The following is a 26,269-nucleotide window of genomic DNA, read 5'->3' on the forward strand; positions in this document are numbered from 1 at the left end:
CAGCAGAGTTTGTGGGGTGCAAGGGGCATGCAATCCTCCACACCCACCCTCACGAAACGGGCCTGCCGGTGGTATGCAGAGCACACACCAAGGTCGCCAGCCCTCACAGCCTGTCACTCTGGCATATGAATGTAGCTTTCTGGTTCACCACTTTAATCTGAATCTATGCACTTAGCAGGAAACTGGTCTATTTGCTTTTCTTCAAGAATTGTAGAGGCAGTCATTCTGAAATAACGTCCCTAGCTCTGGTTGAGATTGCTAGACTTAAGGTGGTCCCATAGGAAGCACTGTGAGAAATATTTAGTGGCATGGCTAGTAATGATGTGTAAATTCTTTTCTCCGAAAATGTTTTTTTTCCCTTAATGTGATCTTGCTGGGCCTCAAAATTCATAATAGTGAGACTATTATGGACCTCATGATAGTCTTGTACTACTGAAATGTCTTTGCACTTTAATGTCTCGCTTAAGTTCAGAACTTTGTCAAACCAAGTTTATGAACTTGAGCTGCATTGTCTTATAGCGCAATAAATTTGTGAGCTGTGCATGGATATTTCTATAAGTACGCATGTTCATTCTGTTTCTCTTTTAAGGAATCTTGTCAACGGTGCCAGCTCTTTGGGATATTGTATGACACTACATCATGAGCGACAGTAAATGTGATAGTCAGTTTTACAGTGTGCAAGTGGCAGACTCAACTTTCACTGTCCTAAAACGTTACCAGCAGTTGAAACCAATTGGCTCTGGAGCCCAAGGAATTGTTTGGTAAGTGTGATCTGTTTTAATACTGTGGGTTGAGTTTTTGCTGCAATAAAGAGTAAAACCAAATCAGAGTTTAGAAACACTAATGATAAAAATGTTGTTATAGGTTTATGAGCTAAATTGAATCAACCTCTTACTGTAGTTACATGTAATCAGGTTGTAGGATTCTCAGAAACCCAAATTCTCAGAAAGCTGCATAAATTTAAATAGGTTAGCAATTTTTCTTTTGGTTTCTTTTTTCCTTTTTTTCCCATTGCTGCTATCATTATGTTATCAGCATAGTAGGAATAACAGTGAGGTGTAACAGAAGTTTGGAGTTTTATTCATTTCTTCATCATGGCCACCTTTCCCCCTCCCCCTTTTATTCCCAATCACTCCTGTTCATTTCTAGGCGCCATCATTGCAGTGCCTTGCCATTCATTGGCAGGAGGAGGCCAGTCAGTATCATTGTCACACCATGGATTAACCAGGAAGGGATGCTGTGTGAGGGGTTGGGCTGGCTGCCTTCCTTGGTGTCTCTCTTCAACTATGTGTCCAGCCCAGGACGTCAGAACCGTTAGTCTGACCCTGAACCTTAGTCTCTTGCATGGTAAGACAGTCAGCTGCTGCAACATCGCTGGCCAGCTAAAGGTAAAGTTCTTCACGTGTTTTCTAGACTACAGTTGTCGACACTTCCCAAATTTTTATCCCTTATTTTTCTGGGCAAAACATTTTTCCTTTCTATTTTTTTTCAATAAAACCAAGATTGTCTTTGCTTCTCAAAAAACCTGATGATGCTAAGCATCTAATGTTTACAGACATAGGCAGAGGGGACTGAAGATAAAGACCTCCTTTGAGTGTTCTAGTAGAGGAGTTTATGTTTTCATGTAGTGGAGAGGCTGAGCTTGGCGAATGTTTGAACTGACCCTGTGTTGTAGAGACATGTTCGCTTGGGCCCGGGTGGTTGACAGCCCTGCGAGCTAAGAGGATTGAGTCCAGAGCGTCTGAAGGAGACTAGCCAGGAAGAAGAGGCTGTTTGGAAGGAATGCCCAGCTCCTATCTAAAATAATGGTGATCTTAACATCTGAGTATTATATTGGTACAAGCTGAGTATCCCTTACCTGAAATGCTTAGGCACATCTGCTTATTTCTGATTTCTGGGTTTTTTTTTAGATTTTAGAATATTTGCATAGATTTTATTACCAGTTGAGCATTCCAAAAATGTAAAATCTGAAATGCTCCAAAATCTAAAACTGTTTGAGCATGATCTCAATACTGCAAAAGTTTTAGGTTTAAGAGCACTGCAGATTTTGAATATTTGGATTAGGGATACTCAATCTGTACTTAAATGTATTATGCTAAGAGAAGTTTTGAAGTCAGTTGATGGTTCAGATTGGGAAATTTTAATGTTAATTAAAAGTTATGAACCATAAAACATTCTTTTGATTTATAATCCATCTCTTATTTGGAAGTACATGGTAATTTGACACAGATAATTGAGGAAGGGAGGTAGAAAGGAGGAAGACAGAGAGGGAGGTTTTGAGAGAGTTTATTTTATGGCTGTAGATAAGCAGCCATTTAAAATACGGGTTTCACTTATGCCAACTGGCTTGCCGTTCACTTGTCTTTGAAAGTCAGTAGTAAGGTAAATGGTGTATATTGTCTAGTTACTACAAGCTGTGCTATGACTCTGAGTGTGTGAATGGTGCAGTGAAGTTCTAGGAAGGCTCATTGATTTTTCCATCTCATAGAGTTTTAGGGGTTGGCCCAGGACCAAAACCCCTCTGTTGGTTTTTTGGGCCTTATTATACTGAGGTAAAATGTGTTGATGACTCTGAACCACTAATACTTTTTGATATAACTAGGATTCTGACCTCACTTATGTCTAGAATGTTAGCAGTAGTAAATATGAATTAAGTACCTATTTGAAAATTCCAATTAGTTGTATTTATACCCATAGGACAACAGTTTTCTTCAAGCAATTTTAACTACAGCTGTAACTAATACTTGCTGTTTTGGTTTCTTCCTGTCTTATGTGCTAATTTGGAAAAGTAAAAACCTTAGAAGTGATTTTGGCTTCCTTTGTGCATCTTTCTTTTTTGTATTCATCCTTTACCAGGTTTAAGGCACAAAGTAGGATTGGGAAACAGTGTGGTCATGACACATCACTGTATAAAAATAAAAATCAACTTACTTTTGCTAAAATAAACTCAACAATAGGTTAGCTACTATCTTGACAACAGGATTTGGATTTTCTATCACACTGCTTATTACAGTATTGTTATTTACCATTGTTTGATTCTCTGAAACTTCCTTTTATCATTAATGTACATTACAGTCATCTGTCAGTGAATCAGTGACCCTTGGGAATGTGTTAAGGCTAAATAATGGCCCTTTCCCCTGATGATGTCCACAGCCCAGCCCTGGACCCTGTGCACATGTTCCTTTGCAGAGCAGAAGGAGCTCTGTGAGTTAGATGAGCCATCCGGAGGTGAGGATTAGCCAGGATTAGCAGTGGGTCCAGTGTCATTGAAAGAGGGGACAGGAAGGTGGTAGTCAGAGAAGGAAACGTAGTAACAAGTGGAGCTTGGACTGATGTGGGGCCAGGGGCCAAAGAACAGATGGAGCTGCTAGAAGCTGGAAAAAGCAAGAGAGTCGATTCTCCTCTGGAGCCTCCCAAGGGACCACAACTTAGACGCCTTGATTTTAGTCCTGTGAGACACTCTTGTACTCCTGACCCCTAGAACTGTAGGATAATAAATGCATGTTGTTTACAACCAATAATTTGTCGTAATTTACTCCAGTGACATTAGGAAAGTAATTCAGGGGTATGTGTATTTTTTTTATATTTTTGAGAAACATACTAGCAGTAGTGTATGGTTTATAAAATTGTTTAGTCTTATATTAGAACATTGTGAAGATGTAGGGACAGGGGCTCAAAAGCCAAAGTGCATATCAGGCCAGGGACTTGGAGAGAATTAAGAAGAACTGGAACCAGAATAAAATATTCTGACCTCCACGTTTTTTCTTTTTACATTTTTTTTCTTAGTTCTGGGGATGGAACCTAGGGCCACATGTATGCTAGGCAAAGGCTATACCAGTGGGCTACAAGCCCAAACCCTGACCCCTAGTTTTGAATAGTTTTTACAGTTGTCACTGATTTATTTTTAGTTTTTCCACTAGATGTTAGTAAAATTTATTAGAAAATAAGTTTTTAAATGTTTATCATTTTAAAATATTCATAAAAATCGACTAAGTTATATGGTAATATTAATTGTAAGATTTAGTGGGGAAATGCGTATATACTTTATTTCTCCTTCTAAAGTCTCAAGTTCAACCAAAATAGGAAAGATTTTATGACACAGTTCTATGAAATGTTTGACTTTTTTAAAAAAGTGTTTAATATTAGGTCTGGCAGAACTTAGAAGTAATGATTCCTACCTTAATATGAAATAATTGGTATAGCTTTTACTGCTTTTTCCCTCCAGTTTTCTACAAGCATGAACATTGGTCTATTCCTAAATTTTTTTTTTTCGCTATATTAATGTAAATGAAGTTCCAACAAAAGTTCTGTGATAAGGCCAGAGATATAGCTCAGTGATACAGTGCCTGCCTGGCAAGCGCAAGGTCTGAGTTCAATACGCAGTACCAAAAAACAAAACCAAACAAAACAAAGCCACCAGAAGTTCTGTGATAAGGAAGATACATCGTAAAAGGCATAGAGTGGCTGTGACCTGGGGACCTAAGTTCTAAGTCCAGCTCTGACTTTTACAGGCACTGTTCCTGTGACTTTGACACCTACTCTCAAAGAGTTCGTGGGTCTTCATATTTTCACCTCTAAAAGGTAGTTTAGAACTTCTGGTTTAAGATGGTAAATCAAACACCTACCTTGATAAGGTAAAAGAGCAAAAGTGGAAATAAGTAGATGAGTCATTTGCAGTAAGAGAGAGACCATTCAGATGCCTGCCTGGCTGCATCCCTCGTGTTGACTTAGCACAGCTTAGCTAAGGAGGGTGCAGGGCCTCTGTCATGCCATATGTCAGCTGCCATGGAACCACAGGAGAGGGCCCAGTCAGCCACCACAACCAGTGCTTCCCAGTCTTGGGGCACAGATGGAGCAGCCTGTTTATACTGTCGGTTTAACTCACACATCCATTCGGCACTCAGGTTAGACATTCCAACCCGCTTCCCTCCAGGGTGGTCCTGACTAATGAGAGTTGGTCAGACTCCCCTTCTGCTCAAGCTGAGCAGGACTAACAGACTAACTGGGGTGTCCCCACGGTCTTACTGGAATTAGGCAGGCAGCCAGCCCACCAGCCAGCCAGCACCCTCTTCTCTTTGGGGTCTAACGTGAGATGCCTGAATGAGAAGCCAGAAATCTTCCTCCAGATCTCCAAGGGGACTTGAGAAATCTCAAAGGTGCACCTTCCCGTCAGGCCCTGGAGAGGTCCTTGCTCTGGTTGCGAGTGCTACAACCAGTGACAAAGAGGTCAGCACAGTTGGTCTTCCCAGACAACACACTAGTTGCAATGGCAAGCAGAAACACTGAAACGACACCCAGGATTTGGAGGCAGATTTATTTAATGTCAAACGGACATAGACAGGGAATCAGTTGTCCCTCAAAATGCCAGGCCCTGAAGGCTCAGGGCGGGAGGTTTTTACGGAGTTGCAAGCAAGAAGCAGAGTACTTGGCTGTCTTTGATTGGTTCTTACAGTATGCGTCATAGTGACCAGCTGTGTATCAGTGACCAGCCATCTCTCGGGCACAGTAGTAACAGGAACTGTAACAGGAACTGTTGTCTGCGCAATTAACAGGCTGGCTTGGAGGCATTTTCTGCTACAGTAGAACCCCAAAGAGGTTCTTAGTAGAACTGCAGAGAGGCTGGCAATACATAAATGACAGGTACCGAGAATGAAGATGATGTGGGTAGCTAAAACTAGGGATGTTAATTTAAAATGTATCATATGAAACAACTGTGCCAGTTTCCTCATGCTGAGCATTTGTCCAGAGAGCTAATGAGATGGTGAAGAATCACTACGTTAGGATCCAGGGAAGGACAGAGGCCTAGTGTAGGGAGCCCAGCATTTAAGGCTGTCTGCCTTGAGGTTTATTTAAATTCTGGAAGGAGCAACTGACAGATTGAGCAGTGCTTTGAACTTCCTGTGGTTAGGAGGTAGGGTTGGGATCCAGGGCTCTTTAACAGGACCTGGCAAACTCCCTTTGCTTTGTATCAGGACCATTAAAGGTAAAGACAAGTATATATAAAGCATAAAGACAAGTCCATGAAGGCCCTGCCACTTGGCTTCAGATTACCATGTCATCTGCTGAACTTCTACAGAAGTGAGCCTAGATTGGTAGGGCCCCTGTGCCCATCAGAAGTATGTTTAATCTTCTCTGTGGAAGAAGATAATATCATACTAGATCTCAAATTATTTCTAGAGAGCAGTTTTACAGGGTCCAACACATGCAAAATAAATAGACACAAAGAGGTAAGGTAAAATCCAGTGGAAGTAACGTACAGAAGAGACGCATCTGTAGGAGATGTGTACTGACGTTATTATGTCTACATTTTTAAATAGCTATGACAATGTGTTCAAGGTGGTAAAAGGCAAGATGGAAAGTGTTGGATAAATTAGAACTTCCTAAAAAAAGAACTAAATGGAAGTTTTAGAACTAAGAGCTATAGTGATTCAATTACTAACTGAATGAGTTTATCAGCATATTAGATGTAACTGAAGAGAGAATTAGTGACCTAGGAAGACAGGCCAGCCAAAAATATCCAGAATGAAGCCCAGAGAGACAAAAGAGTAGAAAAGTATAGGAGGAGGGTATATCAGTTTTCTATGACTACATCACAAAGGAACACAAGGTTAATGGCTTAGAATGACCTACTTTCATTATCACATGGTTCCATAGGTCTGAAGTCTGGGCAGGCTTGCCTGTATTCCCTGCAGAGCGCCTCACTAAAGGCTGGAGTCCATGTGTCGGCTGGGCTGGGCCCTTCTGTGGAGACTCTGGGAAAGAATCTGCTCCCAGGCTCATTCAGGTTGTTGGAGGAATCTTGTTCCCTATAGCTGTGGGTTTGAGGTCCCCAGTGGCTGGCTTTCCTTCAGGGAGAGCCCATCTGTGCTCCTAGAGACTACCTGCTTGCCTTCTCAAGTGACTCGATCCGTAGGCCTCAGCCAGTGGCTTTCCCAGTAGTCTGTGCATCAGATCTGTTTTCTCCCTCTTCCCGCCAGCCAGTAAAAACTCTGCCTTTAAAAGTGTCTTATGATTAGACTAGGTTCACCTGGATAATCTCCCTTTTGCTAACTTAACAAGTATGTTTGGCCCTTTTGTAGGGCACAAGGTCACATATAAAAAGTGTTCAATTGCAATTTTTATGTTCCAGCACCATATAGAAAATGAAAATACAATGGCTAGATGCATTGGTAGGGCCCCTGTGCCCATCAGAAGTATGTTTAATCTTCTCTGTGGAAGAAGATAATATCATACTAGATGCACACCTGTAGTTCTAGGTACTCAGGAGGATGAGTCAAGAGGATTACTGGAACACTTGAGTTCAAGATCAACCTGGGCAGAACAACAAGAGTCCGTCGAGAGAGAGACAGAGAGAGAGAGATAAGCAGAGGAAGAGAGGGAGAAGGAAAGAAAGAAAAGGGGAGAGAGAGAGAGGGAGAGGCCAGGCATAGTGGCGCATGCCTGTAATTCCAGCACTCAGGAGGCTGAGGCAGGAGGATCACTGTGAGTTTGAGGCCAGCCTGGGCTACATAGTAAGTTCAAGGCCAGCCTGTACTACATAGTGAGACCCTGTCTCAAAAAGAAAGAGACAGAGACACACACACACACACACACACACACACACACACACAGAGAGAGAGAGAGAGAGAGAGAGAGAGAGAGAAGAAAATGAAAATTCCAAAAGGCTATCATTTAAAATCCGATAAAAATGTTGTTATTATATATATGGGGGAAAAAAATCTAACAAAATATGAAAGCCCTCTGTAAAAAGCCAAAAGATACTAGAAAAAATAAACAACATATCATTTCTTGAGTTACTGTAAGTAGTATAAAGTTATGACTTACAATTAGCCTATAGACTGAAACCTAAATCTAAATAGCCCTTTTCAAAAAATGAATTAGCAAACTGATTCTAAAATGTGTATTTCAAAGTAAAGTTCCAAGAATGGTAAAAGCCACCCTTTAAGAAAAACAGGAGAGCTCACTCTTCCAGCTATGAAGACTTCTCAGGAAGCCCTGCTGATGAGCTGGTGTGGGCTGGGCACAACCAGAGACAGCAGTCCGCAGAACCCCATAAAGAACCTGGAAGCAGCACCCCACACAGCTTGGCTTCCTCCTCTTCTTCCTCTTCCTCCTGCTCCTCTTCTTTCTTCTGCTTTCCCTCTGTCTTTTGTGTGTGTGGTAGGTAGTAATGGCTGCACCCATGACTTTCACACCAAACTGTCTTTTCTTTTTCTTTTTCGAGTCAGGGTCTCACTAAGTTGTTAAGTTGTCAAGGCTAGGTTTGAACTTGTGATCTTTTTGCCTCAGCCTCCCAGAGTGCTGAGATTGCAGGCATGCACCACCATGGCTGATACAGAGGGGCTTCCAGTTCATGATGGTGGCAGCCTCACAGAGCAGTGGGAAAGGGTGATCTTTTACTAAACAAGACAGGATAGTCATGGAAAGCAGTGAGGGTTGACCCAGTGTACACATTAATGCAAAAATCAGTCTAGTTTAATGGTTCTAAATGTATAGGCAAAACAATAAAGCTACTTTAAGAAAATATAGAAGGATGTTTTTCATGATCTTTGAGTAGAGAGGACTTCTTTAAGTAAGATATAAAAAAATAAAACTGATGTATTTGTATTCTGTTTAAAAAATCATCAGGAACTTGAAAAGACAAGCATAGAGTATGAGAAGATACATGGTCCACCTTTCATATCCTGGGATTCTGCAGGTCAAAAATATTTAGAAAAAATAATTGCTTTTGTACTAAACATGTACAGACCTTTTCTCTAGCATCAGTCTCTAAAGAGTACATTACCACAACTATTTACATCGCATTTGCATTGAGTTAGGTGTTATAAGAAATGTAAGATGATTTAAAGTGTATGAGAAGACGTGCATAGGTTATATGCACACACTATTCTACTTTATATAAGGGATTTTGCTGTCTGTGGAGGTCCTAGGTGCAGTCTCCCATAGATACCAAGGGACAAGTATATGAGAGACAAAAATCTGTTATTCAGAATATATAAAGAATTCTCACTGTTAAAATATCAGAAGCAACCAAATAGTTGCCACAAAAAGAAGCCATCCAAATAACTAATAAACATAGGAAAATATGCTTACTATCATTATTCATCAGGGAAATACAAATTAAAATTATTTTCTTACACAATGACATACTGCTGTACAGTCAGCAGTGAAAAATTAAACCGTTCATAATATCAAATGTTGGTGTGGATATGGGACTGCTTGTATACAGCTCTCAGAGGTGAAGCTTCCATGCACTGCCAGTGGACCTGGAACTTGACAGAATTGCTCAGGGAAAGGGTTTGGTATTATCTACTAAAATATAATATATGCATTCCCACTCTCAGCTGTCTACTCATCAAAAATGAATGCATAGGGCACCCAGAGCCACGTACAAGAATATTTATGACTTTTTGCAATCACTTGAAAACTAAAAGCAGTGAAAATATCAACATTGTGTATCACTCAAAGGAATATTATAACAGTGAGAGAATGAATTCAAACTGCACAGAATATGGCTGCATCTCATAAATACAATCTTGTGTGAAAGAAGTCAGATTTTAAAATCCAGACAAGATAAGTGATAGGGGTTTCATATGAGGATATATGTTTAGCTGGTGAGAGCAAGGAAATGATGATCATAAAAACCAGTAGTTACCCTTGGTGGACAGGAGAGTAGGAGTTGGAAGAGGAAGTAAGGGGAGGGCTTGGGGATGCTAGAGGAGCATGCCTCTTTGTGATAAACCATCGAGTTGAGGAGAGAACAAAGCACAGGAACGAGCACCAAAGGCATAAACCTCCTGAAGAACACTCAAAGCTGGAAGTCATTGGAACAGTTCCCTTCAAGTTCTGAGAAAAGATTGATTTTCAACTTGGAAGACAAACTCTCAGTCAACACTGAGAGCAGAGTAAAGTCTTTTATCTTGCATGTACTCTTTCTGGGGAAATTCCTTGAGGCTATAGTCCAGCTAGAAAGTCAAGCCAGGCATGGTGGAGAGGCTGAGGCAGGAAGATCAGTGAGTTCGAGGCCAGCCTGGACTACATGGTGAGTTCAAGTCCAGCCTGAACTATGTATACGTAGCAAGGCCCTCTCTCTCAAAAAAAAGACAATACAGGAATATGCAATTAAAGAACAGTGGAGAACAATGAAAAGAAATCCCAGGGTAGTAGCTGTGCAACAGGGTTTTGAAAGAAGATCCAAGGAAAATGACTTTGAAAAGAATGGGATAAATTCCAGAAATAGATAATTACTGGTGATAGGCTTAAAATGATATATTTTTCTTAATAAAAGAATGGTTATTAGAAATTTTTGCGGTTAGAAAGCTAGAAAAAATCGTGTTCTAAATAGAAAACATTTAAAAGGACGCAATGTTTCAGTAAAATCTTTTATCTTCTATGGAATATAAGAAAAAAGAACCCATTCTGGAAACATTCTCAATTTTTATGAGTGGGAACAAAGGACATGTGGTCTTAGAAAATAAAATGTAATCCCAGCTGTGGAACTAGAAAGATTTACATGTGTAGATACATACATAACTCATTGTATTGGTTTTCAATTTTTAGACACATCCTAAAGAGGAACACAGAAGGCTTTCTATAAATATAAAATAAATGGATTGGTAAGCTTGACCATTTAAGCTAGAAGTTTGGAGAAAAGGGAGGAGGATAGAGAGACTGAGGGAGAGGGAATGAGATATAATAATCTCACTTGTTTTCTCATAGTAGTCTCATATAATAGTCTCATTCCTCACACTGGGAAATCAAGAGGTTCTTTTAAAAGTTGACAGAACAAAGTTAGGCATGTTATGTAAAATTACATGAATAACCAAAGAAAAACCTAAAAATCACATCAGAACAAACCTGGTTGGTGTTGTTCATCTAGTAAGTGGCTAATCCTCAGTTTTCATGGGGAGTAAACAGTTCTTTCTAAAGTTGACAAATGAAAAAGTGACACTAAAAATATACTTCTTGGAGTTAGGTGATCACAAGAATCAAAACCATGAATAATTAAAGGTCATTGCTCCTGGAGATAGAACCAGGAATGGAAAAGCATGTGTTCACTTAGATGCTTAGGATTCCATCTGGCTCATTTTGAACAAAACATATACTGACAAGTGAAAAGTATATGTTTATCATGTGCTGTATATTGTTTTGAAATGTACGTATATATAAATATATGTGCACATACATTGTGGAATAAAGTTACATGTTCATTACCTCATGTTTTGTGTTGAGAATATTTAAAAGTGATTCTCAGTAACTTTTAAGAACATAATACAGTGTTATTAACTGCAGTTACCATGTGGTACAGTAGAGCTCTTGAACTTTCTCATATCACCTTTCTAACTGAAGTTTTAGACAAAATCGTAAAACAAGATGTGTCTGTTTTCAGATTGTTGAACCTTAGGATTATATAGGTACAAATATATGCATGTGTATGTGTATGGTAATGATTTGTTGCACAAATACATTTATCTTCAGTATTTTATTATTCATGAGTGGTATATTTGCATATGAGCATGTGGAGTCACACATGCATATACACGTATGTATATAGTCTGAACCAAATGAAAGAAAAGGCAATCATGAAAAGTGCTATTTCTAATCATTCTTAACTGAAAACTACAGTGAACAGCCTTCAATTTAAAAATTGTTGAATTAAGTTAGACTTGTTTGGCCAAAAGACATTATTTATAAGAAAGAATTGCCAGGCATGGTGGTACACACCTGTAACCTCAGCACTCAGGAGGCTGAGGCAAGAGGATCACTGTGAGTTCCAGGCCAACCTGGGCTACATAGTGAGTTCAGGGCCAGCCTGAATTACATAGTGAGACCCTGTCTCAGAAAATAACAAATAAACAAAAACCTTAAAAAAGGAAAGAAGTGTAACCAGTGTTATAAACTTAATAGAATAAATAAATAGATGCAATAGTTAAAATGATGCCTACTTCTCAGGTGGTCTTTAGTAGCTTTTAATTTCTGATGAGTAGTAGTCAAAAGATAAACTAATGATACTATTAATGATAGTGGGAAGTCTGAAAGTATGTGGTCAGGCTACTCAATTTTTCATGTCTGTTTTCTGGAGGACACCAAATTTTATGAGGGGAAATTTTGTCAGATGCTGGAAACACAGGCTGTAGATTTTATTTTTACCTCAGTAAGAATAGAGCCTCTTAAAGGCTGTTGCTTACTTTAGGGATTAAAATTGCTTACTTTAGAGGTTTTGTATTTTGACCATTTACCTCGACCTAAGATTTTTTTTCATCTTGGAAAAACACATTCAATCAAACTTAGCTTTATTGGATTATTTTCATGAATTCAACCATTTGTTCTACTGTAACCCCAAAAGTATTTATGTTTTAATCAATGATGACAATCTCTTCAGTTTCTTTATTTTTTTAAATTAAGGACTTCATTCTTGATGTCTTCCGTGCTGTGTTAGATTACTTGGTTCTGAAAGTAGTAATCTCGGCTAATGCAACAGAAGTACGGTTGTGGAGGTTGCTTGGCTCCTCCCTGGCTGCAGGCACAGGCTGTGCCTCCAGGGACCTCAGCCCAATCCCTGGCTCCTCCTCGTGCAAATGCTGTGCCTTGGCTGGAGCAAGCACCAGGATTGTCCTTGTCCACTTTTTAAAAGATAACACATTTATTGTATAGTCTCCATTGCTGCTTTTCCAAAACTGTTCTAATGGATTGCTTATTATATTTCCTAATTATAGTGCTGCTTTTGATACAGTTCTTGGGATTAATGTTGCAGTCAAGAAACTAAGCCGTCCTTTTCAAAATCAAACTCATGCAAAGAGAGCTTATCGTGAACTTGTCCTCTTAAAATGTGTCAATCATAAAAATGTAAGTTATATCTAAGTTTCCTCCATACGCTTTTATGTTAATGAGGTGATGATCTTCAGGGCCATTTGATGTACACTGAGTTCAGACCTAGGACAAACTAATGATAACAATGACCATTTAGTGGTACTGGGGTTTGAACTGAAGGCATTCATTCACCTTGCGCTCTATCCCTACCCCTCTTATATTTTATTTTTTTATAATTTGAGATAAGGTCTCGCCACATTGCCCAGACTGGGCTCAAGCTGTGATCCTTTTTCCTCAGCCTCCCAGATTGAAGATATTATCGGACATTTTTCCATGAAAATATAAAACTTGATGGTCTTCCCTGAGGTCAACCTGTCAGCATTAAACTACAAGTATTCAGATTCTTTGAAGAATAAGAATTCACCTGGATAAATGGGATTCCAGGCATGTGCCACCCTACCTAATTTATTGATAAAATTTGTAGTTAACACTGGAGAAATTGAAATTAGAAAGATGCTTCATGTTCCAGAGGAATTTAGGTCACTCACTTAAGGTAGAAATGGTCATTTAATCCTTTGGCCATTTGGTTTCATTATTTCTGTTTTCATAAAATGAGAACAAAGATTAACGTAACACGTTGGAAAACAACTAAATATTTTTTGGGGAAAATGTTGTGTACATAGCTTTTGCCTTGTATACAGCAATCCCAGTTTTAACTAAATACGTGTTACTAGATAATGTTTTGCTTAAGATAGCAGTACTTGGTATTTCCACAGTAACACAACTAAATTTTTAGTAGAATTAATAATATGTCTCTAGAAAATGGAGTTTTTCTTGAGCATGCCATATGTCCTACTAGTGGTCTGTAAGCATAACTTAGATATCCTTGGCTTGTGGTAAAATCGTAAAATGTGAAATCTGGAAGAGGTTTTTAGAGATCAACTCATGAGACACTGCCTCCTCCTTTTGGAAGAGGAAAGAAAGTTTAAAATTACACTAAACTGAGTATGATTCACTTTCTTTAAACATTTGTGCTGGATCTTTTTGAAATAGGGATATTAAATATGAAATTGATGGATTTGTTTTGAGTCTATGGTTTGAGTTAGTTTAATTTCTCCAATACATGCTTTATTTTACTTTAATTTTTTAGGTTATGAAAGTATTATGTTTAAAAATTTTTAATGGCATATCTAAAAAAGCAAAAACCCCTAAATCTCACTACCCACAGATCTCTAGCATTAACATTTTAGTGAGCATTTTTATGCATATTGTGCATGTATAGATAAACAAAATCCATCATCCTGCTTTTTCCTCAGTGGACACTCTAATGATCATAGATATAATCCATTTTTAAATGGTTGCATAATACAGCTTCATAATAATTTATTTAACAAATTACCTGTTTTGGGATAGATTATTTCCAGTTTTTTGCTGTTATAAACATAGCGCAATGAAGACCCTTACACAGGAGTATTTGCACATTTATCCAGGTGAATTCTTATTCTTCAAAGAATCTGAATACTTGTAGTTTAATGCTGACAGGTTGACCTCAGGGAAGACCATCAAGTTTTATATTTTCATGGAAAAATGTCCGATAATATCTTCAGAATCTCCCAATACTGCACTTCATTGATTTTTTTTTTTTGTCAGTCTGATAGATGACACATAATATCTTACTATTTATGAAGTTGAATTTCCTTCTGTTCACCAGTGATTTATTTTTACATTATTGAGAATTTGGTTTTCATGGTCTTTGTCTATCTTTGTCTTGGACTGTTAATCCCTTTTTTATGAATTTATTGGAAGTTTCTTTATAATAGAACTATCAACCTTTTTATTTCACATTATTTATGTTGCTTTTGACATACTAATTTTGTTCTGTATGTTTTGGTTTCGTTTTTTTTGTTTTTTTTTTGTTTTTTTTTTTTTTTTTTTTTGTTTTTCTCCGGTACCGGGAACCGAACTCACGACCTTGCGCTTGCCAGGCAAGTGCTTTTGCCGCTGAGCTAAATCCCCAGCCCCTGGTTTCGTTTTAATATAATCAAATACCCTAAGTTTCCTGTCATGCTGAGAAAAGATTTTTCTATACTAGGACTTTGTAGTCATTTATCTCTGTCCTAATGTTTTATAGTTTCATGTTTTAGATTTAAATCTTCGTTTCCTTTTTAGTATATCTTGGCATAAGATTTCAGTATGAATACACTACTAATTTCTTCCTTGATAGCCAGTGGCCCAGGCCTACACAGTGAGCAGTCGTGTCCCCTGGCCATTTCAGGTGACTGAGGATATGTGTGTGATGCTCAGAGCAATGAGCCTCCTTCTTAACAACCAGAAAGGGTAGGAAGGAGGTCTGCACCCTGCTCAGTTTTCTGAATCTTAAGTAAATGTTGTAATGCTGTGAGACAATTTATCTTTGTAATACCAAAAAATACAAGTTTTTCCTTCATATTTCTAAACATTTTTAGAAATTTATATATAATAGTCAAGTTTTCAAAGTTAACATACTACGTTAGTGTTTTTACAATTTTTTTGGTACTGGGGATCAAACTCAGGACCTTGCACTTGCCAGGTAGGTGCTGTGCCACTGAGCTGTATCCCCAGAGCTTTAGTGTTTTCAGACTCATAATTTTTATTCTTTTACATCCAAAGCCAAAAAAACATTGCATTTAAATTCTGTAATAGTAATTTAATGACATATAAAAGTGCTTGATTAAAAGTGCATCGTATTTTTAATTGATGTTTAGCTTTTTTCAAATGCCATGTAATAGAATGTTTTGATTAAAAGCCATATGATAATAAATACTGAGCTCTGCTGTGATTTTTTTCTAGTTTTAAATCTTTTTAATGTTTGATTTAGCTGTTAAGATCGAGTAGATTCATCCAACATACTGAGGCATTAATTAATTTTCTCTTTTCAGATCATTAGTTTGTTAAATGTGTTTACACCACAAAAAACTCTAGAAGAATTTCAAGATGTGTAAGTATCATTTTTGTTCAGCAGTATATTGTGTATCAATGACAAAATTTAGAAAATAATTACTTTCCTTACTTAGGAAATGTAGGTGGCCATACCTTTCCAATAGTGTCATAGATGCCTTCGTCTCTAGGCGACAGGACTCAGAGACGTGGGCTTTAGCACTCTGCTGCTCTGTGCTTCGAGAGCTGCCCTCGCCCTGACGGTGGAAGGGGACTTGAGGAGCTCAGAGCAGACAGTGGCTGCCAGTGCTGCGCCCTGTTTCACTGAGCTGTAAAATGCTGTTCCCCAGTCACTTGTAGCCAGGATTGCAGGGCTCAGGTGTTTTCAGCGTTATTTAAATGATGATGTCAGGGGCTGGGGATTTAGCTCAGCGGCAAAGCGCCTGCCTGGCAAGCACAAGGTTGTGAGTTCGGTTCCCAGTACCGGAGAAAAACCAAAAAAAAAAAAAAAAGATGTCATTATTAGATCATTAAATAGTGTGCATTTCTGGACCTTTTGTTGGCGTATTAGGGCTTGAACCCGGGACCTTCTCACCCAGCTACATCCCAAGCGGCCCCCCCTTTTTATATTTTTGAGACAGGGTCTTGCTAAGTTGCCCAGTGTGGGCTTAAATTTGTGATCTTCCTGCCTCAGCCTCCCAGGGTGCTGGGACTACAAGCATATAGCACCACACTGAGTTTATTTCTCAGCTCTTGAGTAGAATTACTGAATAAGAGTAAAGCAAAATATTAATATATCATAGTGATGTAGAACACCCAGCTTCACCCTAAATTTACTGCTATATTCAACCATTCCACAAATATTTGATTGTTCACATGTGCTACATGTTCTCTTGGACTTGGCATTAGTGACCATTACAAGCAAAACACTTTTTATTAAGGGTTGATAAAGTCCCTGCTAGAGCCTTCAGGGAAGCCAGCAAAGATGGTCAGTAAACTTAATATGTAAGGAAAATGGTAGTCTGTTAGAATGTGGTCAGAAAAGTCGACTTGGATCAGGGAACTGGAAATGCTGGAGGGTTGAGATGCAGGTTGCAATCTGAATACAGTTGTGTATGGGTCAGGTTTTCTGGAGATGCAAATAGATATGTGAAAGAGGCTTCGAAAAACTGACTCACATGACTGTGGTGAGACTTGGAGAGGTCACAGGATGGGCTGTTTGCACGCTAGAGGCCCTGAGAGCCTGTTAGTGCAGCTCGGTCCATGTCCAAAGGCTTCAGAACCAGGGAAGCCAGTGGTACGTCTTTTAGTCTGAGTGACAGGCTTGAGGACCCAGGGTGCTGCTGAGGTATAAGTTCTGAAATCCCAAAGCTAGAAAGTCCGGAGTTCTTGTGCCTGGGGCAGCAGAACAAGTCCGTCTCAGCGCCTGCCGTATGTGGGCTCCGTGGGCCCCGAGCAGGCTGGGCGGTGCCTACCGCACTGAGGGCAGATCTCCCTGCTTAGTGCACTCAGCGTCACTGCCGTCTCCTCTGGAGAGTCCTCCCAGACAGGCCCCAAATAGTGCTCTGCCAGGTTTTTAGGGGCAGAATTCCTTACTCTACTCAAAGTGATACCTACATTAACTGTCACAGGGTAGTTGAGGAAAGTCTGTTGGTTACACCTGAACAAAGCCTCAAAGGAGGTGAGGGATTTGGTCTTGCAGATAATTTGGATTTAGGTGGAATGAAGATTAGAGGGACAGATCTTGCCTGGTGAGTGTCAAGACCATCAGTGGGGAGGCCACTGCAGTTCCCCTGAGAGATTTCAGTGGGTCATCGGATGATAGGAGGAGACTCAACACCAGAGTAGTTTTGAATGTGGAGCCACGGTGTTTGCTGATAACTGAGATGCAGTGTGAGAGACAGGAGTGAGAACCATGCCTGGGTGCTTGGTGCTGAGCACTTGGAGGAGGAAGTGGTGAGAAGAGCAGGTTTGGGGTAGAGAATAGGTGGAATCTGGAGTTCAGTTCTAGACAGGGACTTGGAGATGTCCGTTGATACCCAGGTGGAAGTGTGTGGGGCGGAGAGACGAGTGAATGTGGAGCCCAGGAGCGGTCTGGGCTGAAGCTCGGAACTTGGGAGTTGTAGACGTGCTGCTGGATTCCGTGAGACTGGAGATCACCAAGAAAGCGAGTGTAGAGAGAGGAGAGAGGAGGGCCGAGGACTGGCTCCTGGACACTCCACAGAAAGGCAGGACGATGCGCAGGACCGTAGGACTGGCCACTGGGTGTGGCAACATGGATGTCATCAGTGGCCTTGAGGACACTTTAAGCAGTGCTGAGCCATAAGCCTGGTGAGCATGGCAGGAAGGGAAAATGGAGGAGTGGAGATGCCGTTATAAACACCTCTGTGGGAGTTACACATGCAAAGGAGCCGAAATGGGGCGAGAGCTGAGCAGGGAAGCAGGGTTGAAAGTTTTCTTTTGCTTGTTGTGTGATCATTTTTTGAAAATAGACTTTTCGAGCAGTTTAGATCATAGTAAAATTAAGCAGAAGGTCCACAATTCCCACATACTGCTGCTCTTGCACTCACGTCAGCACCCACACATATGTGCACCCCTGGAGGCAAGCATTGGCTAAAGACTGGTGAGCCTCTAGCAGCGTGTTTCACCTGCTAGTAAGAATAATCAAATAGCAAGAATTTGTAAGAAGTAGGAGAAATTGCTTAAGTTTTTATGTGCCATGATATAAAAGCTGTTTTGTTTTTAATTTGGAAGACATTGGTTAAGTTAGGTTTTATATTCTTTGGAAACATTTTACAAAGTTCTATTATACATTTGATTTTTTTCCAGATGCTTCAAAAATACTTACAAAAACTAAGTGTATTTTCACATTACCACTGCAGTGATCAGATAATAAGTTATATTGTTTCATAACAATTCTGGCTTAATAACCAGAATGAAATTTTGGATGACTTTCATGAACATGGCTGATTTTTTTCCTATCCTCAGGTATTTGGTTATGGAATTAATGGATGCTAACTTATGTCAGGTTATTCATATGGAACTGGACCATGAAAGAATGTCCTACCTTCTTTACCAGATGCTTTGTGGTATTAAACATCTGCATTCAGCTGGTATAATTCATAGAGTAAGTAGTGACATCATGATTTTATTTTAAAACTCATTTGGTTATCACAATCTGCTAGGTCCAACAGAAACGAATAAAAAAATTAGCATGGTTAAAAATCAGAATAAACTGAAGCATGTATTTCAAAATACCATTCAGATCAGAAAACATCTGTGGTTTGTACAGGCCCATGAGAGCTGCTGAGGACACAGAAGTGAGGGAGCGGCCACATCCCCCTGCATCTCAGATGGTACTGCAGAAAACGCCTTTTTATTTTTTTAAGCTTTTCGCGTTTAAATAATGTAAACTTAGAAACTGGAAGACTAGGACAAAGAACTTTCAGATGTCATTCACCCAGATTCACCTCTTGTTAATATTTTTGCCATATTTGAAATCACTTTTTTAATGAACAAGAAATTTAGATTTGGGGTGAGGGAAAGTTAGAGGCCAAATAGTAGGATAGTGCTTCCTGAATTGTGATGAAGTAACGTTTAAAAACCAGGAGACGTAATGTGAACCCCTACGCTGGTTCTAATAGGTTTCTCTTACCTTTTGACTTGTACTGCTGGATAAGTAGAGCATCATGATGCGGTTTTTTTAAGCACTTAAAGTGTTGAGGAAGACTAGATACAGACATAATGCAGTTTAATAGGGAATATATATGCTTAGCCTTCCCTGAGTCGTGCTGTGCCAGTGTTGTTGACAGGACTGGACTTCATATTCTAACTGAGAAGCTTTCTTTCAGCTGAAATCCGTGGGGAAGAGAGGAGGACAGTGAGGCCCGTTGGGATAGGAAAGGTAGATACCGTGGTGTTGATTCTTTCATACCTGTCAGGTGCCAAGGACCGCGGGGTCCATCACAGCACAGATGTCGCCTCGAGCAGATTAGAGGCCAGAGGCCTGGCCGCTTGGAGCCTCACACCTGCGGTGCAAGGCTGGTGTCAAGGCCGTTGCATCTCCCGAGGGCAGCACTGGCCAGTCTATGGCACGTGTGCCACAGCAGGTCATTTGTCATCAGTGAGCTCTAAAAGTTTCGCCACCACCACCCTAGTGCCGGCGCCCTCACCCTCCCAGGGCCAGTACACTGTGAGCTTCAGCTTGCTGCCGAGTGCGGTGGCTTAAAGTGTAGCCTTTGTCGCCACCCAGTGGTCAGTTAAAGTGATGTAAATTATGGAGGCAAGTTTGTTTCCAAAATAACATTAGGCTCCTAAATTAAAAGTAGATGAACCATTCTATTTCTCCTTCTAAAATTTTCTTAGACCTTTAATATAAAGCATTCTTAATATCTCTTAAATACATTTTAAAAAAATTCATGCTTTAGAATAATTTCCTAGATTGTTAGGCCCCATTAGTTGGGAAGGAGAAACCACTTGCCTTACTTGTTTCTCCCCCTCTGGGCCCAGGGATAAGTGGGGAAGGATCTGCCCCGTTCATGGAGGCCTCGTAAGAGCTGCAGCACATGTGTGCCCTGAGGGTCCCCTCCTGTGGACAGCGGCTCAGACAGGGCCAGAGAAGACCTGAGAGGACCCTGTCACCCACCCTGCACTCTGTTCAACCCACTGGGTCTCACACTTCCTGGCACTCTCCGGTGCCCTCTTGTATTTGCATCTGTTTGTGAAAGCAGTACACACTCATTAAGAAAAACTTCCACACAGCACACAAGTATATCAAGCAAAGGATGACAGTTCCCTGCAGCCAGCCCTCCCCACCCTGGCCACATCCTACAGACGAAGAACCTTAAATTAACTGCTTAGTTTGTTCATCATCTTGTGTGAGCTGGACCGGTCCTTTTTTCTGTCTGTAGCACCATGCCCAGAGATACACACCTATACTTTCACTTGCTAAAGTGGTTTCACATTAAGAATAAATTTTTATTACTTGAAAAGTAGTTTTATACTATAATCTCACCACTTTTTATTTTATATAGTTTCCAAAATTAGAGTAAAGGAAAATACCCTAACCCCCTCGTAGCACCTGGAGATACCCTGTGATAGTAGTTTTGTGCATTTCCCTTCTGATTACACAAACACAGCTCTGCCAGTGCATCTGCTTGTACCCGTGTCCCTTTTAACAGTACTTGGAAGACCAGGGCATCTCATGTGTAATGGCCATGCAATGTGCCAAACCAGCTGCTGACCTGTGTCCTTAGTGTATAGTTGTGCAAATATTGGTAGAAGGTCCCCCACCTCCTCCTCACTTCTGGCTCCCTAGAGGGAGGTCTTTCAGGTTTGTTGTTCGGTGGCGGTGGAGAGGGAGCCCAGGGCAGTATGTATGCTGGGCAAGCGCTCTGCCACTGAGCTGGACCCCTACTTTTAGTTCTATAAGCTGATTATTTCAGTGTTTATCTCCATATCATGAAGTATTGTGTTTAGGCCTCTGTTCACTGATCTCTTTCGAGTCTGAGGCATAAGGTTATGGTTGGGTTTCCATTTACAGACCCAGCCCTCGTCCCTGCTGCCTCCCCTCTCCCTGTCCCTTGCAGCTTAGTTATAGTCTAATTTCCTTGGCCCAGTATTGTTTCACATCATTATGACCACGTACATGTTTTCTACAGCTGAGCCTTGTATTTTTACGCGGATTACTTTCTTTCCCTTTCAACATGTTATGCCTTGAGTTCTCATTCATGTCTTTTTGGGATAGGTTCTCGTTATGCAGTTCAGGCAGGCCTTGAGCTCAGTGTGTATCCCAGACTGGCCTCAAACTCATGCTTATCCTCCTGCCTCACCCTCTTGAGTGCTGGGATTATAGGTGTGCACCATCTGCCCAGCAACAACCCTTTATTAGTTGGAAGTGTTTGTTTTAAAGGGGAAGTAATACTCTGTGTTCTATTGCTAATATAGCCTTAGGGTTTCTGCCAGGTGTCTAAATCTTCACTCACTGCACCCAGCCGTCTTGGGTATTTCATCTTCTTAGCAAATCTGTCTTGGAGCTCAGTCTGGCTCCCATCTGGACTGCTGCCCATGTGCCTGATGCAGCGGGTTACCCTGGACACCCCCAGAGCCCACCCAGCATTTTCCTGGGATTCTCTCGTACTCCCTCCCATGCTGGATTTCCCACATCCTGACTTTCCTTGTAGCCTTCTGTGTCTTTTTTCTGTCTCCGATTATTTTCTTGTCTTAATGGGAAGTGTCTTCCGCCAAAATGGTGTGAGTGTCTGCCTGGCAAGTGTGAGGTCCTGAGTTTGATTCCCAGTACTTCCTCCTACCCCCGCACCAAAAACGGTGTGCAGGAGGGAAAGTCTGCAGTGCCAGTGGAAGTCTCCAGAGGCCTCCAGTGCCTGAAGCTGTCTTCTGGCGTCTGCCATGATTCTCAGTTTGGCTGAATGTAGAATTCTTAGTTACACGTTAGTTGCCCGCAGAGCAGTGCCTACAGTCTGTACCCCAGCGTAGGGAGGCACCTGGTGTTGCTCTGGAGCTTTCCAGTGCCATGTTACTGTCCTTCATGGTGCCCTAGTTTTGTTGTGGTTCTGTCTCTGGGAAAATCTGAAGTTATTTCTTTATCCCTTTCCTTGATAAGGACTACGATTTTCCATTAATTGTGCTGGGCATATGCTCCTTCAGTCTAGAGATGTTACAGTAAGACATTTGCATTTTTTAGAATGCCCGCTTTACTCTGCTCTTTACGCTTTCTGTGAAGCACCAGGCGGCTGTACTCTTACCCCTGACAGCTCTTTGTCTCGTAGCACTCTGTTCTTGTCGCGCGGGTGCACTCCCATCTCTGAAGGTTCGTTTTTTTTCACTCTTGCATCGTTTTCCTCTTTCCGAGTTCCTTTTCCATCGTCTCTGTCACGGGAAAGCTTTTTCCCAAATGTGTAGCCACCCCTGGCCGTCTGGTCACATTCAGGTCTAAAGCGTTAGAAGTTCTGAGTGCATGATTAGAAAATGTGATGAATCATTTTCTCTCTAGAGCAGCAGCGAGCCACGCACATCTCTGTCTGCAGGTCTTTTTCTGGGGGCCATTAGCTTTTCCAGAAAATGCTTCCCAGTCACCTGCAGAGGACGGAAGCATGGCTGCTGGTTTTTTAGGGTTACGTGGGTTGGGCAGAACAGAGACTTTGACTGAAGAGCTCTGTCTTCAGGCTGGGCCGCTGCCCTGCTTCCCTGTGCCCCGCAGCAGTGCATCAGCTAGGACTGTGCCTGTGAGCCCTGAGTCAGAAAACGCAGTTTCACGATTTCCAGTTAATAGAGCAGCTAAGGTGAGGAAGCAGCAGGTGCCTGTCTTTGGGGCGAATGTGGGAATCCGGGACTTTCTGCCACTTCCAGCCCCACAGAGTGCTGGGTTTTCCATTGAGAGCATCCACAGCCGACGGTGAATTAAATGTGCAGATTGGAGCAAGGTGGAGAGGTGGAGAAGCTGTCGGAGGACAGTGCAGGCCTTACTCCTTGGAGGAGGGCAGGTGGAAGGAAGGACAAGGACACAGTTGCGGGGACAGTGGCGCTCCAGGAAAGCTTTGGCTGTACCGTGGAGTCCTCAAGTCACCACAGTGGACTCTAGTGTCCCACGGAACGGAGCTGCCTCAGTCCTTCCTGCCTGCTCAGTTCCTGGCTGAGAACCAGCCTGGGGGCACAGGGAAATCCAGACAGTGGATACCAGTCTTGATGAACAGGGCCATCCCTCAGGACACTTCTTCCATCAGTGGCCCGAGTCTGGGGGCCAAAGCAGCGGTGGGGTCGGTGGGAGTGACCACACTCAGCCCTCCGCTCCGCTGTTCTTGCCCTGACCTGCAGGTGCCGTCCTCCCGTTGCTGTCTTCACAGCCTGCTCTGGCTTAAGCCTGACCTGTGCGTCACTGGTCTTCTGTAGCTTGTTTTTCTTTCTTTCTTTGTGATGCTTCTGGAGATTTGAAGAGGCAAAGTGTCTTTACTGCCAAGCTTTGGAACGCTGGCTCACGTACAGTGTTGTGGAGCTGACTGGGGAGTCTGTGGTACAGGGAGAGCCCTCGGAAGCCTCTAAGAGCCCTTTACCCGTTTCCCCACTGGCAGGCAGTGAGGACCTCCACAGTCCTGTTTGTGATACCTTGCACTGAGGGCCACAGGCAAGGACAGCTGTCCACATCACAGGCATCCCAGAACCGTGTTTTATCATCCTAGCTTTCCCACAGTTGGCAATAAATTGTGTCCTTCCAGCAAAATCAGCATGTACCCACAGCTCCCTGGCAGGTGGCCTTGTTAGTGGTGGGCATGTGTTTTAAATCACTTGGGTTCATCAAGCTGGCACGTAAAGATGGTTTCCACTGTTGCCCTTTGCCCTTGGTAGAACCAGTGCTGCTGTCACCTTGTTCATGTGGCTGGGCTGTGAGTTGTAGGTCAGCTTGCAGACCAGAGACCTCTGCCAACCCTCCATGCCCTTGGGTTCTGTATCCCACATGCAGCCCACTGAGGGCCGGAAGTATTGAAGATGAAAATTGCATCTGAGGTAGACATGCATGAACTCTATTCTTGTTACTCCTTAAACAATACAGTGTAACAACTATTTACCTAGAATTTGCATTGTACTAGGTGTTGTAAATCACCTAGAATTTATTTAAAGTACACAGGAGGATGGCAATTTTATGTAAGGGACCTGAGCCTCCATAGATTTTGGTATCCATGGGGGTCTTAGAACCAAGACCAGTCCTCCACTGACACTGAGAGATGCATGCACTTGCACTTTTCCCTGAGGTAGACTAGAGGGACTGGACAGATACTATCATTGCATTTTTAAACATTATATATTTACCCTTTATATGTCACAGAATCCAGGAAGTTTAGAAAGCATTTAAGAGTATGAAAACATAATTGTATTAAGACAAAGTTTTTAAGTAGCTTTCTGCTTGTGCTAATAACCTCCCAGCATCTCTGTCTCAGGGCACTCCTGCATATTGGGGAGTTTTTCAAGTCAGGTGCTGAGCAGTTTTATGGACCCTGACGTTTACACTTAAAGTACTCCATGTTGTGCCATGTGGTGGTGAACTATCAGTGTGACACTGCAGCTGCATGTTTACACTCGTGAGAAAAAGAGGTGTGGATTGTTTAGAAGTCACAGCTTTAGAGTTTGCAGTCTGGACTCCCAGGCAGAAGTCACATTCCTGCGGCTTGGGGAAGAGGAGAGGGTGTGAGGGATCAGCACGAAGAAAGCCCCTTATGTTATGAAGGAAAAGCAGACGTTGTGTTAAGGCCCTGGTAGTGTGATACAGCGTGACCTATGTGTTCACTCCTTGAACATTTTCTCACACAGTGTTGTGTTGTGTCAGGCAAGCTCCAAGTCCTGGGGCGCTGGGGACAGGAAGAGAAGTAGGAATGAGAAAAGGAGAGAGTTGTTTCTTTTGTGCTATACCCAGGCTGGGCACCAATAACAGGGGTGATGGGTGAGGGAGGACTGAGTCCTTGTGAGGGGAAAAGAATTGAGATGAGCAATCTTGGAATCCTCTCCACAGAGAGAAGGAGCCACAGAAAGATCTCAGGCCAGGGAATTGTGGACCTGTACTGCCATAAGAGGTCTCTGAGTACTCAGGACATGGCCACAATTTTAAAGTATACACTGATCTAAAGTACCAAAAAGAGTGTAAAACAGCTCGTTAATAATTTTTATGTTGGTTGCACTCTAGAATGATAACCCTATGGAATACTGAGATGGATAAAATATATTACTAAAATTAATTTCAACTGTTTCTTTTAACATTTATTAATATGGCTGCTAGAAAATGTCAATTAGACATTGTAGGCATTACATTGCTGTTGAGCAGTGAGATCCGACTGCTGAGTGTGAGGGCCTTGGAGGGGGACGAAAGGCTGGAGCCGAAGCCAGACCAGTGTGGAGGGCAGAGTGAGCGCTGGCTGGGAGGAGGATGTGTGCGGGGCACCCTGCAGGGCCGGGGAGCTGTAGTCAGTGACCTAGGCTCCCAGGCCCGGCCCTAGAGTGGGGTGAAGGGGACCACCTGAAGTCTAAGAATAGGAGTTTCCAAAATTGTTCTCCAATCTCAGGGTCAGTTCTGCCTGTCCTCCTCCCTGTCTGCTCACAGACTTCAGTCGTGAAACTGTGCCATTGGCATGCTTTGGTTCATTTTATTTAAAAATGATTTTTTTCCTAGGATTTGAAGCCTAGCAACATTGTAGTCAAATCAGATTGTACCCTTAAGATCCTTGACTTTGGTCTGGCCCGGACAGCATGCACCAACTTTATGATGACCCCCTATGTGGTAACTCGGTATTACCGGGCCCCTGAAGTCATCCTGGGCATGGGCTACAAAGAGAACGGTGAGTAGACAGAACTGCAAGAGCCTGTGGGGTTTCAGAGTAGCACTAGAGGTCATCACTAGCTTTCGCACTGTGCAGAATACAGTGTGGGGACTATGTTTCACAGGTTATCATAATCCACAAAAAAGAAATCATGCATTTTTTATTCCATTGGTTAAGCATCACTTACTTTACGTATAGAACCGTGTACACACTTAAGGTGT

At 41.7% G+C, this 26,269-nt stretch overlaps 1 protein-coding gene across 3 annotated transcripts in view; it reads left to right on the forward strand.

Annotated features, from left to right (window-relative positions):
- Nucleotides 1-570: 570 nt before the first annotated feature.
- Mapk9 (mitogen-activated protein kinase 9) overlaps nt 571-26,269 on the forward strand; it is a 39,545-nt gene continuing 13,846 nt past the window's right edge. For all 3 annotated transcript variants that reach the window (XM_005376005.2, XM_005376004.2, XM_005376008.2), the window contains exons 1-5: nt 571-761; nt 12,717-12,846; nt 15,729-15,787; nt 18,715-18,853; nt 25,901-26,066. In XM_005376005.2, the coding sequence (XP_005376062.1) occupies nt 640-761; nt 12,717-12,846; nt 15,729-15,787; nt 18,715-18,853; nt 25,901-26,066 (616 nt within the window). In that variant the 5' untranslated portion in view covers nt 571-639. The remainder of the gene's footprint in view (nt 762-12,716; nt 12,847-15,728; nt 15,788-18,714; nt 18,854-25,900; nt 26,067-26,269) is intronic.

Source organism: Chinchilla lanigera, unplaced genomic scaffold (genome assembly GCF_000276665.1).
Source record: "Chinchilla lanigera isolate Chin_1 unplaced genomic scaffold, ChiLan1.0 scaffold00007, whole genome shotgun sequence".
NCBI classification, from domain to species: Eukaryota; Metazoa; Chordata; class Mammalia; order Rodentia; family Chinchillidae; genus Chinchilla; species Chinchilla lanigera.